This window comes from Lepidochelys kempii, chromosome 11 (assembly GCF_965140285.1).
Source record: "Lepidochelys kempii isolate rLepKem1 chromosome 11, rLepKem1.hap1, whole genome shotgun sequence".
Lineage (NCBI taxonomy): Eukaryota > Metazoa > Chordata > Testudines > Cheloniidae > Lepidochelys > Lepidochelys kempii.
The window spans coordinates 10,356,971-10,374,510 of NC_136390.1; the positions used below are offsets into that span (position 1 = coordinate 10,356,971).

The window sequence follows — 17,540 nt, forward strand, 5'->3', positions numbered from 1 at the left end:
AATATTAAATTATTGGCCAGACTTTCAGATGTCTCAATTTAGTCTCTGGGTTTCTACCTACAATTAACTGTAAAAAGGAATAATTGTAAATTCATTCTAACTTCTAACTACTATTTTGTAGGTGTAAGCTGATAGAAATCTAAACTACATTTGTGGCCTGAAAATTAAAAGCCAGTTTTTCAACAATGGACCTGTATCTACCAGTTAAAAGTGATTTGATGTTTGTTTAGGAAACTCGTTCAAATTGCAATGATTCAATCAAATCCATATTGAGAATAGTAGGGGATGTGAACTGCATTAACACAAATATGATTGTTTCCAATATTCACAAATGAGTTGGCAAGATGAAACAAAACAAATTTGAAATATTTTCAGTATACTGTACTTCTAAATGATAAAGTCCATTGTTACGAATTCATTTTCCATTGAGTATAAGGATACAGTATATAGTGCCAAATCAATGGGTCTGAGGTCATTTTACTAAAAATAATTATTATAGTATTCTACAGTAATACCTCAAAACATGGCAGTAACATGTTGGAAAAATCATGATTTTGGACCATAATTTAGAATACTCTAGTACTTTTTTCCAGAAAGGATGTCAGTAAATACACGTGAATGCAAACATGGAAAAAGCATAAGCTGTAGTCTTTTTTTTCCAAAGGAAGAAGCAGTAAGTTACACTGTTACCTTCAAGATAATGCATTCTCAATGATGCAGTGTCTCAAATTATTAAAAGCATGATCATTTATATGATCTCTAAGGTTTGATCAATGTCCATTTGATTAAATTACTGGCTTTGTTACCAAAAGAAAAATCCATTGGAAAATGAAAAATGATTTTGTAATAAAAATGCTTCCTTTTTTAAATCAGTCTTTTCTTCTCTGATTTACATACATCTTTTACTGTCAGTCCAACTAAAGTGCAGTAGAATTCTAGGCCTCTGTGTCTCACTTTCAAATCATATAATCAGTCACTAGTTTTCATTCTGATGTCTCACCTCTCTTCATATTCTGATATTAGTGCCCAATTACTAAGGCTACTGGGGAGCCAGTCATTAGAGTTTTCTAGCAGACTGAAGATTCTGATGCAGATGATTAGAATGTGAGATTTAAGACTTTAGAATCCCTAATCTAACTTCTTAGCACTGTATTCTAGTATCAAAAGCCCAGTCTCTCCATATTGTTTCATGTTTTCTTCACTGTTCTAGTTTTTTTGTTTTTTTTAAACTTTGGACTTTTTATAATGTGTTAGCATGAATTGACTAGTGCTCTAATGATTTTTCCACGGTATGCATCCGATGAAGTGAGCTGTAGCTCACGAAAGCTCATGCTCAAATAAATTGGTTAGTCTCTAAGGTGCCACAAGTACTCCTTTTCTTCCAATGATTTTTGTAGTACAAAAAGAGAAGGTTTAAAATAGGTCATAAAATTCTCAGCCTTTTTTGATGTTTGATTTAGATTATGTTCAGTCTAGTTAAGCACAAGTATAATTTTCTGAGTTAGTTAGTTAGTTATGTGAGGCATGTTTCTGATAACTTCTGGGAATACAGCAGTCCTACTTAAACTAACAAAGAGTTTTAGTGAGGCATGTCTAAGTTTACTACATGAATAGAGACGGGTTTTTACGGGGTAGGTTTTGTACTGCCATTTTCTGGGGTTTGGTTTCTCGAGCTTTCTGATGTTGTGTTTTTGCGTTCCAGAACATACATTGTGCTTTACCTTTAGCCACATGAATTATGGATTAAACTAAGCAGCAATGCTGGAGCCTTTAATATGATTACTAAACCGTAAGAGAGCATTTAGAATTCTGTAGAAATACTGAATGAGGCAAAAGACCATCCTCCAGTAAAACTGATGCTTCTTCAGTAACTTATGGCAGAGACAAAGTACTAAAACAAAGGGAATTGCTATGCCTTTGCTTTCTGATTAAAATGGCTAAACTAATAAATATTGATCAGTGGGGAGGATTCTTCAAACCTACAAGACGCACGCTCTTAAGAGCTCTTACACATTACGTTTAATTGTTACAAAGAGGTCTCTTGAGAGTTTTTTATGGGACCTTTATAACTTTAATAGTTTTACTGCACAAAAGTTTCTGTTGAGAAATTAGCTTTCCAATCCAAATTATGTAGCTGAACTGATGCATAATCAAAGTGCTGTTTATTATCCTTTTCATATTTTAGCCAGTAGAAATCTAAGGACTTGGGTACACTTACCCTTAAACGAGACCACGGCATGATAGGGTGTGAAACTATCCAGCTCTAGCTGGGTATACCCTGCCAATGTGTGTTAACAGTTTGCTAGAGCACTTTGAGCTAGTTCTGTTTCAGTGAGGACTAGATCAGAGTGCTCTAATTAATGGTTAACATGTGTCACCATTGTGTTTGTTTTAGAGTAGCAGCCGTGTTAGTCTGTATTCGCAAAAAGAAAAGGAGTACTTGTGGCACCTTAGAGACTAACACATTTATTTGAGCATAAGCTTTCGTGAGCTAGAGCTCACTTCATCGGATGCATTTCTTATTGTGTTTGTGAATAGTTAGACTATGGCAGCTTTCCACGGTGTATGCAATTGTTTGTGTAGACAAGTCCTAAGAAGCAATTAGACTGCTGTTTAAGGTTGGTTTTCTTTTCCCTACTGTCATCACTGAAAAGTTTGCAGATGACTCAAAAATTGTGGGAGTGGCAAATAATGAAGAGGACAGAGATCACTGATTTAGAGCAATCTGGATCAGCTGGTAAACTGGGCAGAAGCAAATAATATGCGTTTTAATATGGCTAAATGTAAACGTATACATCTAGGAACAAAGAATGTAGGCCATACTTGCAGGGATGGGGGGTCTTTGTTCTAGAAAGCAGTGACTCTGAAAAAGATCTGGTGGATCATGTCATGGTGGATAAGCTGAACATGAGCTCCCAGTGTGATGCTCTGGCCCAGAGAGCTAATGCGATCTTGGGATATACAAACTGGAGAATCTTGAGTAGGAGTAGAGAGATTATTTTACCTCTGTATTTGGCACTGCTTTGACCACTGCTGGAATACTGTATCCAGTTCTGGTTTCCACAATACAAGAAAGATGTTGATAAATTGGAGAGGGTTCAGAGGAGAGCCATGAGAATGATTAAAGGATTAGAAAATATGCTTTATAGCGATAGACTCAAGGAGCTCAATCCATTTAGTTTAACAAGGCGAAGGTTATGAGGTGACTTGATTAACAGTCTATAACTTTTAATAGTGAGAGTAAATAACCATTGGAAAAGTTTACCAAGGGTCATGGTGGATTCTCCATCACTGACTGTTTTTAAATCAGTATTGGTTCTTCTTCGAGTGATGGTCCCTATAGTATTCCACTCAGGGTTATACGCATGCACCCAGAACCAGAGCTTTTCAAAATAGCAGTTTCCATTGCTCCACACATGCACCCTTGCTCCACCTCATGGTTTTGACTGAAGCAATAAAGAGTGAGGCAGACCGACCATGGCCTCAGTTCCTTCTCATCACCGCATGGTCTGAGTCAGAGCCTCTTCTGTTCTCTCTTCTCTTGTGACGCACTTTCCTAATTTCAGGAGAAAAGACTGTTTTATTCTTGTATAGTTAGTGTTTTGTTATTTTTGTAGTAGTTTTAGTGGTAGTGGTAGTTCAGGACTTTAAGGATTTTGGGAAGCCATTTTTGCTGGTTTCCTGCCCTCTTCCCCATCAGCACCCACACCTGGGTACTGAAATATGCCAAAGATACCAGAGTTCAAGATCTGCACTTCCTGCCCTCGCTCGTTTCCCATCAGTGACTAGCACCAGCGCTGCCTTTGCTGCTTGGCGAAGCCCACATCGCATCCAGGTGCAGTATCTGTCTCTCCTTCCCAGCCCATATCCAGGAAGGCTGTGCTCTCCATCTCAGGAAACACCTCACAGATGTTGCCATAAGGCCGCGGTTGGATCCAGGCTGGGGAGCCCCTCTCTCCCTGAATATTGACCTGAGCATCAAGAAGCGCACCTCCTACCATGGTGCTCCAGTCCAGTTCTGTTGGTACCAGCACTACGGACCCTGTGCAGGGGCCTAGCCATGAGGCAAGGAAAAGTGCATAAGCATGACAGTAAGTCTTCCTCAAGACCTATGAAGGATGCTGCATCCTCCATAGGTTCTAGCCACGGAAAAGTGGCGCATTCCACGGCATGTAAACACAACAAGAAGTCACATAGAACCTTGGATCCGCCGATCCTGGTTACCGAACTGCATACCCCTTCCGGATCGATACCCCCAAAGTCATGGGAATCATTGGTTCAGAGGCAATCCTCCATTCCTGCCCTGGTTTTGGCCCCAGCTCTGTCTGTGGAGCGCATGCTGCTGACACTAGGGAGGCTCAAGTCAGCTCTTGGTCCTCCTGAGCTGTTTGACCTAGATGAGGTGAGGTCCCACGTCTCCTGGTGCATTCTCCTCATCAGAGACCCCACTCCCCAGCTTTGGACTTGCTGCTTTCGGGTCATGTTTCTGAGCATTCTCCTGAGACTCACAGGGTTCCGACTGACATATGTAGGGAAGCCACATGGAGTTCAGCACATATCTTTTCTTACCATTATGCCCTAGAGCAAGACTCTGCGATGGGTGCCTCATTCAGTGTGGCTGTTCTCCATTCCACAGTGCCATCTTCTTCCTTGCACCCTCTCAGCAAGATACTGCTTGTCAATCACCCTCAGTGGAATACAATAGGGTACATCACTCGAAGAAGAAGAGAACTTCCAGTTACCTGTAAGTGGAGGTTCTTTAAGGTGTGTTGTCCCTATCTCTATTCCAATCCTGCCCTCCTTCCCCTCTGCTGGAGATCTGTTCCATTTGCAGTGGCAAAGGAACTGACAGTGCAAACAGTGTGCCCCACCCTATATCACCTTGGTCGAAACCATGAGGCAGAGCAAGGGTGCATGCGCGGACCAATGGACACTACTACTTTGAAACGCTCCAGCTCCAGGTGCATGGCACCACGCGTATATCTCTCAGTGGAATACAGATAGGAACTACACATCTCAAGAACCTCCACATATAGGTAAGTAACCTCCTCATATTTTTCTAAAAGTTCTGTTCTAGGAATTATTTTGGGGAAGTTCTGTGGCTTGTGTTATACTGGTGGTCTGACTAGATTATCATAATAGTGTCTTTTGGCCTTAGAATCTATGAAAGGTGAATTAATAAGTTAATAAATTAATTAATGGTATTGAGGTTTTTTAAAAAGAAATCCGTAACATCTCATAAAATATTTCATCCACCTCTCAATCCCATACATTGTTACTGTTTTGTTATTAGAGCAGAGCTAGCTTAAAGCCATCAGTTAAACTTTTAGTTTCCAGTATTTAAGTCCTGATTGCTTCGACGGTGAAGATGTTATATGAACTTCTGAAATTGCATTTTTTGTTTTGTTTTACAGAGTTGTCCTGGTTCAACTGGTGCCTACCAGGATCATGTTTGCTCAGCCTACTCCTCATTCTGTGTTTCAGGGAATCCTATGATAGACTTTATCTTGATGTCGTTGTCTCAGTTTAATAGCACAGAAGTGACAGAGTTTTGAGAGAGACTGGAAATCGATGCTGCATTCTGCACATTGCTTGGAATTGCACAGTTGTATGGCGGAAAAAGCAAAGAAACTACAAAATTTTAAATGTGGTTTTACCAGACTATGAAGCTATTTTTTTAAAACATCTGTTGACTTGATCTTTATTACAGACTTGATAAACAGTGTGGTACAGTTGGGAATAAGAGTATCCTAAAATACACAAGTGGACTATATCTGATGTGTATATTCTAGTCAGAACTGTGATATCTTATTTAAAAAACAATACTTGCAGCTATTAAGTGTACAGATTTTCTGTGCCAACTCAAACCACTTAAAGAGATGCCAAGGTACCAGTAACCTTTCCATCTTCTATCAGAATACGAATAATGAATAACCTTTTAAAAAACATCTATAACTCAAATAGGTAACACATTTAAATATTAAAAGGCCAGCAAACATAGAAGCTAAAATAATGTGGTTTTGCTGCACTACACTATGTTCTAACAAAGCCATTTCTGGTGAGACTTTGGTACCTGGGTTTTCAATCATATTGACTAATCTTAGCAGTCCTTGCACTGTTGTTAGAAATGCTTCAAGTTTCACTCCAGAACAAGTGTGTACTGAATGGTAAGTGCAGTTTTAGTTATACAGTAGTTGCGACTAAAAGTCACCATAGCTGACAGTAGCATCTGAAATTCTGCAATTTTTCCATATGCTTAGAATAGGAAAGAACTATGGTATCTCAGATGTCTCTGTTGATAAAGGTTGATGATGTAATGGATACCACTATACTTCTCTTTCATCTCCAATTAATACTGTGAACCCCAATTTCATGCCACTAAATAATGTAGGTGTGTAGAGCCAAATCCCGTTAAGTTTAGGTTTAGTAAAGGTTTTAGGGTTTGGGCTATAGTGCATGTGTATTTTTAAGATTAGTTTACAATTATGGGTACCTAAGTTATGTTTTTTAAATATCCAGTTCTTTAAAAGTGGCATTTTTCTGAAATGTCTTTGGACTTTGTGAGGTGCTCTTGTTAGCAGCGAAATGACAAATCATGTGGAATATTTTGTTTCATGAATTCTGGCATAATCTGGGAAGTACAGTGCCAAGCAGAAAATTGTGGTCAGTCTGGCCCTTACTTGAACAGAGCTATTTAAGACACTTTGAGTAGTTTTTTAACTCAATTTTAAACTGATTGGTAATTTCTGAATTCTTATAATTCAGTTCAAAAATATTTACGGCATTTCCATTCTGAGTATGTTCCTGTACTCTGTGTAATGTGTGTGTGCACATGTATATTTGAACAGATGTGTGTGTATAATATTTATATGTTGTATATAATTATATAATATATAAATATTGTATGTAGAGTGTGTTTATAGGTTTATTTAAAAATCATGTCTTTGGATGGGGATATGCCACTGTTTGTAACTAAAGCTATTATTTCAGTGAATGAAGTTGCACCCATATACCAACTGTGACATGAGTTTTATTTCACTGGATGAATGTCTTTTCTTAATGTAACCATTTGATATAGAGGGATATGTACATGTTTGAGAGCATTGGCATGTAATGTTCTGCTTCAGTGAGAAATCTGAATCAAACGCACTCCACTCCTGTGAGGGGCTCTGCTCTGCCACTTGTGAGTAATACAGCCACTGTAACTCAAAAAAATAAAAGCTGAACTGTGCATTACCCTTCAGCTATGTATCCATTTGTTCTGTCTGCCCTCATTAGAGAGTGAATATTTCATTGACATTTTAAATTCAAAATTGTATTCATGCAGTAAAATGAAATAAGTTATTTCAGATCATCTGCTTTTATTGTTTTCAATGAAATGGGCACATTTACCATAGCAGGTAATGGGATGTTGTGACCTTGTTTATTGGCTACATCAGCTATTACAAGATCAGAGTTATTCCTTGAAAGGCACTAGTCAGATAATGGAGCTACCTGTATTGAGATATCCTAAATAAATTTAATCAGCGTGTTCAAGCGGCTGAAGAAAACTGGCAAAGTACAGTTGGACATATCCTTTTACCGTCTTCACCAGTTGATTGGTACAAAGGTGTTAACCATCCAGCTTTCTTGGCTATGTTCTACTATATTTAGCTAAAGCCACCACTTTACAGTCCTTACTCAACCAGCATTTCCATTTGAGCCTGATGGAGCTTTTGCCTGAGAAAGAACTACAGGAGCAGATCCCAATTATATAAAGAAGTTCTCCCATAGGTAAGAGTCTGCTGCTATGATAAATAGAAATTAATTTTCAGACTTGAGGACTTCATCAGATCAACATATCTTTGGGTGGCAGGTGGGGGAGAATGTGTTGGAGGACAGAGGATGGGGGAAATATAAAATACTGTGGCTTTGTTAGAGTTAGAGTGCACTTTGACATGATCTTTAAAATAGCTCAGATCTTCATTTGACTGCACAAAAAGCATTCTCCCCCACTGAATCCAAGCCAGCAGCCCTTACTCAGGTAGAAATCCAGCTGAAGCCAATGAGAGTTTGCCTGACTAACAATTACCAGAGCAGGCTAGCTGTTAGTGTATTTGACTTTGTGAGGGTAAAAGTTATCTTGGTTAATCAGGTCTTACTGAAAGAGACAATGGGAGGGTTTTAAATATTGCTTATATATTAATATTGAGTAGTCCCAGAAAAGATTCAGAAATTAAATATAAAATATTTCATATTTATTATTCAGCAGTAAAAAAGCACATCAATTTTTGGAAGTGCAACTTAGTTTTAATTGTCCCTCTAATTTTCAGTGAGTACTGACATTGATTGAAATCAAACACATCTGACCATAACTGTAATTGATTTTAACAGGAAAATACTCTCAGAAAAGACAATATTCCCTTTCTCCTCTTGGCTGTGAGTTATTTCCTGTAGAAATCCAGAAGAGCAATTTTTCCTAGCCCTGATATGTGGAAAGCTACTAGAATATGGACAATTATGCTGTATTTTGTGTTGAAAATGTGAGCAATGAGGCTGTGCAGTTCCCATTTCTCTCTTGTAATAGATCTTTGTTTTAAATAGCTAGTTACATTCTAGGCTGCTCCTCAGTTTTCTCTGGCTCCATAATAACTGTAAATTCAACTTCCAGCTATGCTGCTTTTTTCCTTTGACCGGCTCATGAGCTGTACTATTTCTCTTGCTGCTAATGAGGTAGGTAAGAATTAGAAGGATTGGGCTTCACTTCCATCTCTATTTTCTGTCTCTCTTCAGTTCCCTCTCCACCCCATCCCCCACCACTTCTTCCCTCTTGTTTCCTTTCTCCTTCCTTTTTCCTTCCTTTATGGCCTTTTCTCTCTTAAATGTATGTCCATACAAGTACCACAGAAGCAGAGCTTTCTGAATTTCCAGTTCAGTTCTAGAGAGAAGGGTTGGCCAGGCATCTATGTGATATTCAAAGAAAATTATTTTCTGTGGTAGAAAATCAACTGAATAAAGTATCAACTGAATAAAGTGCAGTATCCAAATAAAGTGCAGTATCCAAATAAAGTGCAGTATCCAAGGATTTTAGGTACTGTAATATACTGTACTGGATATAGAGCATATACAGATACAAACTATATATGTAGTTCCTGTATCCATAGAATATGAAGGAGGAAATTATGGATATTGGATGTCCTAAATCCCTAAGTATCTGGGAAAATTTCAGCCTATATATATGGTTTGTATCCACAGTGCTTTGGAGAGACTGTTTTGTACAGATTCAGTTGTTTGGAAATGGGCTGGAGATGTCCTGTCTCTCTGTAGGACATTTTAAAATTGAAATACCAGGTCACATTTGTCAAATACAATTAAAAGTTGGTTTCAGAGTAGCAGCCGTGTTAGTCTGTATTCGCAAAAAGAAAAGGAGTACTTGTGGCACCTTAGAGACTAACCAATTTATTTGAGCATAAGCTTTCGTGAGCTACAGCTCACTTCATTGGATGCATCCAATGAAGTGAGCTGTAGCTCACGAAAGCTTATGTTCAAATAAATTGGTTAGTCTGTAAGGTGCCACAAGTACTCCTTTTCTTTTTTTAATTAAAAGTTTGTTTCTTGATGCTCAGAGAGGTACTTGAGTGTAGAACCATGTTAATAACCATGATTTTGCTTGTGACTAGATTCCAAGAAGTGGTGACCACCAGCAGCTCTCATCAAATCCAGTGAGGAATGCATTCAGTGTGTGACCTGCTGATGTTCAGCACCTCTGATCAGACTCCTATAGATTTGTCAGACACACTGTCCCTTGTGCAGTCTTCTATACAATAGCAACATGTGAATTGCCAAGCAACTTTCAAATAATGGGCATTATTTTATGGTAACTCTATTGGGAAAACAGTAGTCACTACATGGAAACTTGTATGAGCATTACCATGTTTCTATCCTGGAAACTTGGGAATTTACCACATGCCACTGTTGCACGTAAGAAAGAGACTGTATTGTATTGTCTCTCTGGGGTATCTTGAAGGAGCTGTACTACCTGGAGTGTGTGTTTATGGAGAACATTTGGACTAAGCAAAAAGTGAATACATATTCTTACATTGTAAAAAGAATAAAAAAGTTGGTCTGTGTGTGTATATTGGCTGTTACCGAAAAGGGTGGAAAGATACAAGATTTGTGATATGTGAATAGGAATTAGATGTTTTATCCTATGGCTTTTGACATCCTATAAAGCTGTGAGAGCAGCAATTTATTAATAAATCTGCTATTTCTCATTGAGTCATTTTTTTAAACTTAAGAGAAAAACAAATGTTGACTAGTTTGTGTCAGACAATTGGTTTTAGATGCTGTTTTTGTTTAGTTTATTAGATTGGTTAGAATCTAAATATAATTCACTGTAATTGTTTGGCAGGTTAACTAGTACGTTGGTGTGAAAATGCCAGAAATTCACAACACCACTGATGGATGTATAGCTGGTGTGGTTAGAATTTTGTGTTGAATATCATTGTGTTAAGTTTTTTAAAGTACCAGTGTAATCTCTCTCTTTCTCTCTCGCAAATGGCAGTTACGCATAATCACATAGGGCTAAGAGCTCACCCCATTAAAATGAATGGGAATTTTGCCATTATCTTCAATGGGTCCAGGATATAGCAGAATCATAGAAATGTTCCAGTCCAACTCCCTGCGCTGGGGCAGGACCAAGTAAACCTAGACCATCCCTGACAGGTGTTTGTCGAACTTGTTCTCAGAAACCTCCAATGATGGGGACCAGAGTCAAGGACCCTTGCTATCATAAAGAGAAAAACTCTGAAATTATAACAGTACCCACACCACTCTGATCAATCTTATTTGTTTGTCTTTAGCAAGTTGATGCTATTATTGATGAGATGCTGGTTCACATTTTGGGCAATGGTGGTCTCCCAGCATCCGTAAAACATGAAAAAGCCTCACTTAAGTTTGCTATTTTAGGAGGCGTAGGAGTATCTGTTTTGATTCGTGAAGGAGTATTGCTGTTAGGTAACATCAGTGGAGGATACAGAGGCCACAGTGAAATCAGAAAACCTGTCAGTCTGCTTACAGCATTTACACTTTGCATTTTAAGGCAGATGAAACAATAATAAATGAAGGGGAAAATTCGTCTTTATTTGAAGTTTTAACAAGCAAAAGTAAATATTTGTGTAGATGTTTTGATTCCTGTTTTTATCTTGGATCACTGCTATGTTTGTGACAGTACATTCTGACATAAATTTTTTCTGAATTCCATGATCCCACATCAATGCACCCTTTTTTTTAAACTAGATTTGCATACAGGTTCTAAGCAAAGTGAACACTACATTAAAAGAAAGCAGCATTGCAGAAAATATCTGTAGCAAGACTGTGGCAGATATTGGTCCAGAAGAGATGGTGAATGGATGCGATGGCCAAAGTTTCCATAAGTGACTGGTGATATGGGGTGTCTCCATTTTTGGTAACCCACCTTGAAACCTCTTAAAGAGCCTGATTTTCAGAAAGCACTTGGCACTCTTTCCTGGAAGTCATTAAGGTGTCTCAAGATGGGCACCTACAAATCAAAGCTCCCAAAACCAAATCACTTCTGAAGAGCTTGACTGATTTTTTTTTTCATTTTGGATCTGGAAATAATTTATAAACACATAATTTATTCCATCAGTATTTCTTCCTCACTCCCTGCACAGGTGTTGTATGTTCATAACACTTCAGGAAATATGATTGCTGGGTTAATTGTTAAAGCTTCCATTCGGCAGTCATCCTTGAGATGTTTGTTTAGAAGACAGTAATTGACCTTGCATACAGGAGAGTAAACATAAATTTGTTTTGTCTTCCCTGTGTTCCTCACTTGCCTACTTTCACATACTTTCTTTATATTGCTTCAATGGATTGTCACAGTAGGTTAACAGATGAGTTGAAAGTGTGTTTGCTAGCATAAGTACCATAAAATCCTTCTTGATATGCCCTGTACATGCAAACTTTCTCCAGGATGCAGTAACATTCTTTGTGCTGGAATGATACTATACCGGTGTGACAAACACAGTAGTCAGCTTTTACTTGCGTGATGCTGTTTTTTTCAAAGTGTAGGAGTCAGAGTGTGTGGCTTACTCTTTTCAGTAGACTCTCTTGTTTTTACAGTGTTTAGCCATTGTTCGCTCTGAGTGACTTCTCTACATCTATTTGATATGTTCATTTTTTTCACTGTTCCATAATGAGTATTGGAATTTCATGGATGACTTTCACCTGTTCTTATTCAGAGCTTTTCCCCTAGATTGTGGCATTCCCTCTAACCTTAGTTCCACCGTACATAAAAGTCAGAAGAAATGGTTTTCCTTTGTAGATGGTTCATATGTAGAGGTGATGGGTAGTTTTGTTGTTAAAGCACAGGACTGGGAGTCAGGACTTGCTCTGACAAACTATAAGTTCTTGGGGAAATCACTTAACCTCTTTGTGCCTCAGTTTTCTCAGCTGTAAAATGGATATAATACCTCCCTACCCCATTAAGATGTTGTGATGCTGAACTTGCTGTTTGTAAGGAGTTTTGAGATCCTCTGATGGAACATACTAGCTCTAGAACTGCAAAATATTGTTTATATCAGGTGTTCCTATACGTTCTTCAGGTTTTTATTAAAGTGACTCTTTATTGAGAACATAGAGCCCGATACTGTGGAGTTACTGAACTCTCTTGGAAGTCATCAGGCATTGAGAGCACACAGCATTATTCCCATATATGGCATATAAGTATATATTTCCATACATTTAGAACTGCCTCTGACAGGATGGGTAACCTCAGCAAAAGCAAAGTGATCAGAAAAGATGGTGTACCATGAATCGATGATCTTAGAGGATGATGGGTGGGTGGGTGTCAGAGGGTGAGTGGGTCATCTGGTTTTAGCAGTGCACCTATATTTCATAGGCTCTTCTACTGCAAAGTCACCTTTTAAGAGCTGCTTGTCATACCCATTGGTTATTTAACTGTCCTTTGAATTGGTTTTGAAATTCTGATTGCCCTTTGATATTGTCCTCATTTGTTCTAATTGCCTATGAACTTAATACAACTATCTTGGGTTTAAATTTATGTCAAATGGATGGGTCAGGAAAGAGCCAAAGACATTTTAAGAATTAGAGAAGCTTCTTGAAAATTGATGAGTCATGTTGCAGATGCTTACTGTGCCCTTGGCAAGAAGCATAGCAAGCTCTCTCACGTTGCAGGAATTTGCCTCGTGGGGCTTTATGTTCATATCATTAAATGGAAACCCAGCAAAATTTCACTAACAGCTCTCTGATTATCCCAAGCTCTTTAACTAACTGTACTTTTCTGTATATTGCTTAGCCAAATGTAAAGCATCCCCTCTGAATTTGGCCCCTTGTCTCTGAGCAGGATTTTCACTGGTTTAAAATTCTGCTTGCCTTACAATGTTAGTCTTCAACTGTATATTTTAAAAACAAGTATATGTGATGGAAATAATGGCTTTTAATAATGTGTAACCGCTGGTTTTCTTTTGACGTGTGAACATATAGAAACATAAGAGGGTATTTTTGTGTGTATGGGTATGGATTTGTAAACTATCCTGATTGTAAGACTGTTCAGTTTTACTGGAGTTTGTATGCATTTTACTTTTGCAAATTTTAAAATTGTTTTTTATTTTAGGGCAAACTCTACTTTTTTATGCAATATTCTAATGTGATGTATTTTTATTTTTTTTAAATAGTTTTTAAACCACTGTACACTTGTAAACATAACATAGCTGCCACTTAATTTCTTTTAAAACCGGAATCTTACTGTGGAGGTGTGTTATTTGCCGTACGGCTTGTTTGACATTAAAATGGTTACTCATGTTTGTTGCCAGTATTTTTCAGTAACTTGGAAAATGTAAATAAATATTAATTTCAGGCGTCATATCAACATTGAAACATTCTCAAAGACATTGCTTTGAAAACAATTTTAGTTTGATTAAACTAAGACCTTATGTGGGACTCTGATGGGTGCTGTACTCACCGCAGGGGGCACCCCCGGCACAGCCAATGCTCTGCACTGTGTCTCTCTCCCTCCCTCCGCCTGCAGCCCCAGTCTAACTCCAGGATCCGGAGCATCTTCTTCATAACTCAGCCCTCTGGCCAGGTCACCGTGTGGTTTCTCCTTCTTGGGGGAAGATGTGTATCAAAGTCCCTGCTTACCAGCATTCTCAGGCAGTTCTCCATTCACTGACCCAGGTGCTGCTTTTCCCTGAGCCTTTCCCTCACCATCTGGCTCTTCCCACTCCTCTGGGTTTGCCAGCCTCTCAACTCCCTTCCCCCAGGGAAGGACTGCCGACTACCTCCCTGCAGCATCCTCTGCTTCTACAGTTGAGCCTTCTTCTAATTAGCTTCCTCCAGTTTGTTTCCCCCATTTGCAACCTAACTGGCTGGATTGATCCTACTTGGCCTAATTCAGTCCCCTCAGGGCTAGTGTGGGGAGTATGCTCCATCACAGGGACTGATCTCAAAGCAATAGAAAGACGTCTGTTAACTTCAGTGGGCTTTGGATCAAGCACTACGTGGATAGCAAACACTATACTTGAAGTAGTGTATTATATTATATTGGTATTGTATTACAGTAATATCCACAGGCCCCACTAAGAACCAAGGCCCTATGGTGATAGGCACTGTTGAGATAGTGCTCTGTGGACCTAGATAAATCCTGTTCATTGCTTGGAAGACTGTTTTCAGAGTAACAGCCGTGTTAGTCTGTATTCGCAAAAAGAAAAGGAGTACTTGTGGCACCTTAGAGACTAACCAATTTATTTGAGCATGAGCTTTCGTGAGCTACAGCTCACTTCATCGGATGCGTTCCGTGGAAAATGTAGAAGATCTTTTTATATACAAAAAGATATACATATATAAAAAGATCTTCTACACTTTCCACAGTATGCATCCGATGAAGTGAGCTGTAGCTCACGAAAGCTCATGCTCAAATAAATTAATTAGTCTCTAAGGTGCCACAAGTACTCCTTTTCTTTTTGGAAGACTGTATAACCTAAAACAAAGATGCTGTTTTAGTTCAGAAGAGGAGGGAGATTGGTGAGAATTATTGATGAGGAGAAAAAAGAAAGACGAATTTGAAGAAGATAAGTGTGTGTGTGTTTGGCAGATGACAGTGAGAGTGTTGTAGACATTGGGTTATAGGCAATCCATTTCCTTGTGGATGCTTGATAACAGTATAGGCCTCTTGGTTAATAAAACCATGGAATTACACATTGATAGAGCTGCTCATCAGTTAGTATTGTGTTGATTTTTTTTTTCAGTATAAGGTCATGTGTCAATAGAATTGTTTTTTTACTTAATACAGTTTTGCTCACCCAAAAAATCTCAGTAGCAATACCTGAGAGGAAGACTGGTCTTGTGGCTGAGACATTGGCTTAGGACTCAGGAGGTATGAGTTCAGTTCCTGGTTCTGCCATGGACTCCCTGTGTGACTTGGAGGGGTCATTTAATCTCAGCTCCCCAGCTATAAAATAGGGATGATGACACCTCCTTTCTCCCACCCTTTGTTTTGTCTGTTTAGGTTGTATGTTTTTGGGAGTGGGCAAAGGCTGTTTCTTATTATGTGTATGCATAGGACCCAGAATCTCCTTACAGACATAACACTGGATGCTTCCCTCTTGGGACGGGGAACACATTTTTCCTCACACAGCCCAAGGCAAATGGCCACAACACAAGCCACTTGCCCATCAATCTGCAGGAGCTAAGGACAGTCAGAAATGCTTGCTTCCACTTTCTTCCCCAATTAATCAAGATCATGACAGACAACATAGCTTGCATGGATTATATCAATCATCCAGGAGGACCATGTTCCTTCTCACTCTACACCAAAGTGGTAAAGCTCTGGAATGGGTGGATAGCCAAGCAGATAGTCATTTTGGTTTCTTACCTCCCAAGTATACAAAACACCATGACAGACTATCTCAGCAGACATTTCTCCCTAAATCACAAATGGGAACTGACCTCGCACGTCCTCAACAAAATGTTCATAGCCTACGGGTTTCCAAAGGTTGCCCTTTTTGCCACTGCAGCCAACATAAGGTGCAGAAAATTCTGTTCCAAAGAAGGACTCGATCCCCAATCCCTAGTAGACACCTTTCTCATTACATGGACAAAGGATCTTTTTAAGTGTATCCATCAACTCCCTTGCTTATAAAGGTTCTCAACAAGATCAAGCAGGACCAAGTCAGGGTCATTTTGATTGTACCAACTTGGCCAAGAAAAGTTTGGTTTCCTTTACCTCATCAGATTCACCTCTGATCCTCTGTGGCGGCTCCCAATCCGTTCTCAACTGTTGCCTCAGAATGCGTGTTGAACACTTCACCCCAATCTGAACATTCTATAACTCCAAGAATTGCTCTTCAGTGGTTGTCTGGACTAGAGGCATCTTGTTCATTGGGACAACAACATGTGATGTTAAATAGCAGGAAGGAATCTACAATATTTGCTTATCTCCAGAAGCGGAGAAGATATCTTTGGTGTAACCACCATCATCTTTCACCTGTACAGTCATCTTTTTCACAATCAGCAATCTGTTGGAATTGAAAACATGAGGATGGCGTTTTTGGTGGCCATCACTTCTGCTCAGAGGGTTCTGAGGGGCTCGAATAGCAGGTCCTCAATTTAATGTGTTCTCCAAGGAGAAGGTATGACCCCAACCAAATTTTTTACCTGAAATTTCTTCTGAATTTCATATTTACCAGACTTTTCACCCTCCAGTTTTCTTTCCTTAAGCTGCATCAGTCTACACAGGAAGCTACTGTCTTCCATATACTAAGTCCAAGTAAAAGGCCAACGTCCTCTTAACACTGACTCAGACCATTCAAGAAATCCCTTACATCTGTTGTTTCTATTGCAGATAGGTCTAGGGGAATCCTCTATTTCCACACAGAGACTCTTTAAATCAGGAGTGGGCAAACATTTTGGCCTGAGGGCCATATCTAGGTATGGAAATTGCATGGCGGGCCATGAATGCTCACCAAATTGGGGGTTGGGGTGCAGGCTCTGGGGTGGGGCTGGGGATGCAGGAAGGTGCTCCAGGTTGGGACTGAGGGGTTTGGAGGGTGAGAGGGGGTCAGGGCTGGGGCATGGTGCAGGCTCCAGGCGGCGCTTACCTCAGGCAGCTCCCAGAAGCAGCGGCATGTCCCTCTTCTGGCTCCTACGTGGAGGCACCGCCTGGCAGTTCTGCACGCTGCCTCATCTGCAGGCACCACCCCTGCAGCTCCCATTGGTTGCTATTCCCAGCCAATGAGAGCTGTGGGGGTGGTCCTTGGGGCAGGGGCAGCATTCAGAGCCCCTGGCTGCCCCTACACATAGGAGCCAGAGGGAGGACATGCCGCTGCTTCCAGGAGCTGCATGAGTGGGGCAAGCCCTAGACCCTGCCCCTTGGCAGGAGCTCGAGGGCCAGATTAAAACGTCTAGAGAGCTGGAAGTGGCCCTCTGGCCGTAGTTTGCCCACCCCTGCTCTAAATGGACCTCTGGATGTGTTACTTGTTATGATTTGGCAGATGCTCAACCTCCCCTATAAACGACTG

General features: G+C 39.7%; 1 protein-coding gene across 3 annotated transcripts in view; it reads left to right on the forward strand.

Annotated features, from left to right (window-relative positions):
• Nucleotides 1–17,540, forward strand: part of SLC49A4 (solute carrier family 49 member 4) — a 188,019-nt gene that overhangs the window by 154,998 nt on the left and 15,481 nt on the right. Inside the window, exon 9 of one of the 3 annotated variants that reach the window (XM_073305106.2) lies at nucleotides 5,415–9,384. The exons of 1 other annotated variant lie outside the window; for it this stretch is intronic. In XM_073305106.2, the coding sequence (XP_073161207.1) occupies nucleotides 5,415–5,530 (116 nt within the window). In that variant the 3' untranslated portion in view covers nucleotides 5,531–9,384. Of the gene's footprint in view, nucleotides 1–3,861; nucleotides 5,394–5,414; nucleotides 9,385–17,540 lie in introns of those variants that run through there. One more of the 3 variants, XM_073305105.2, reaches the window with a different exon arrangement.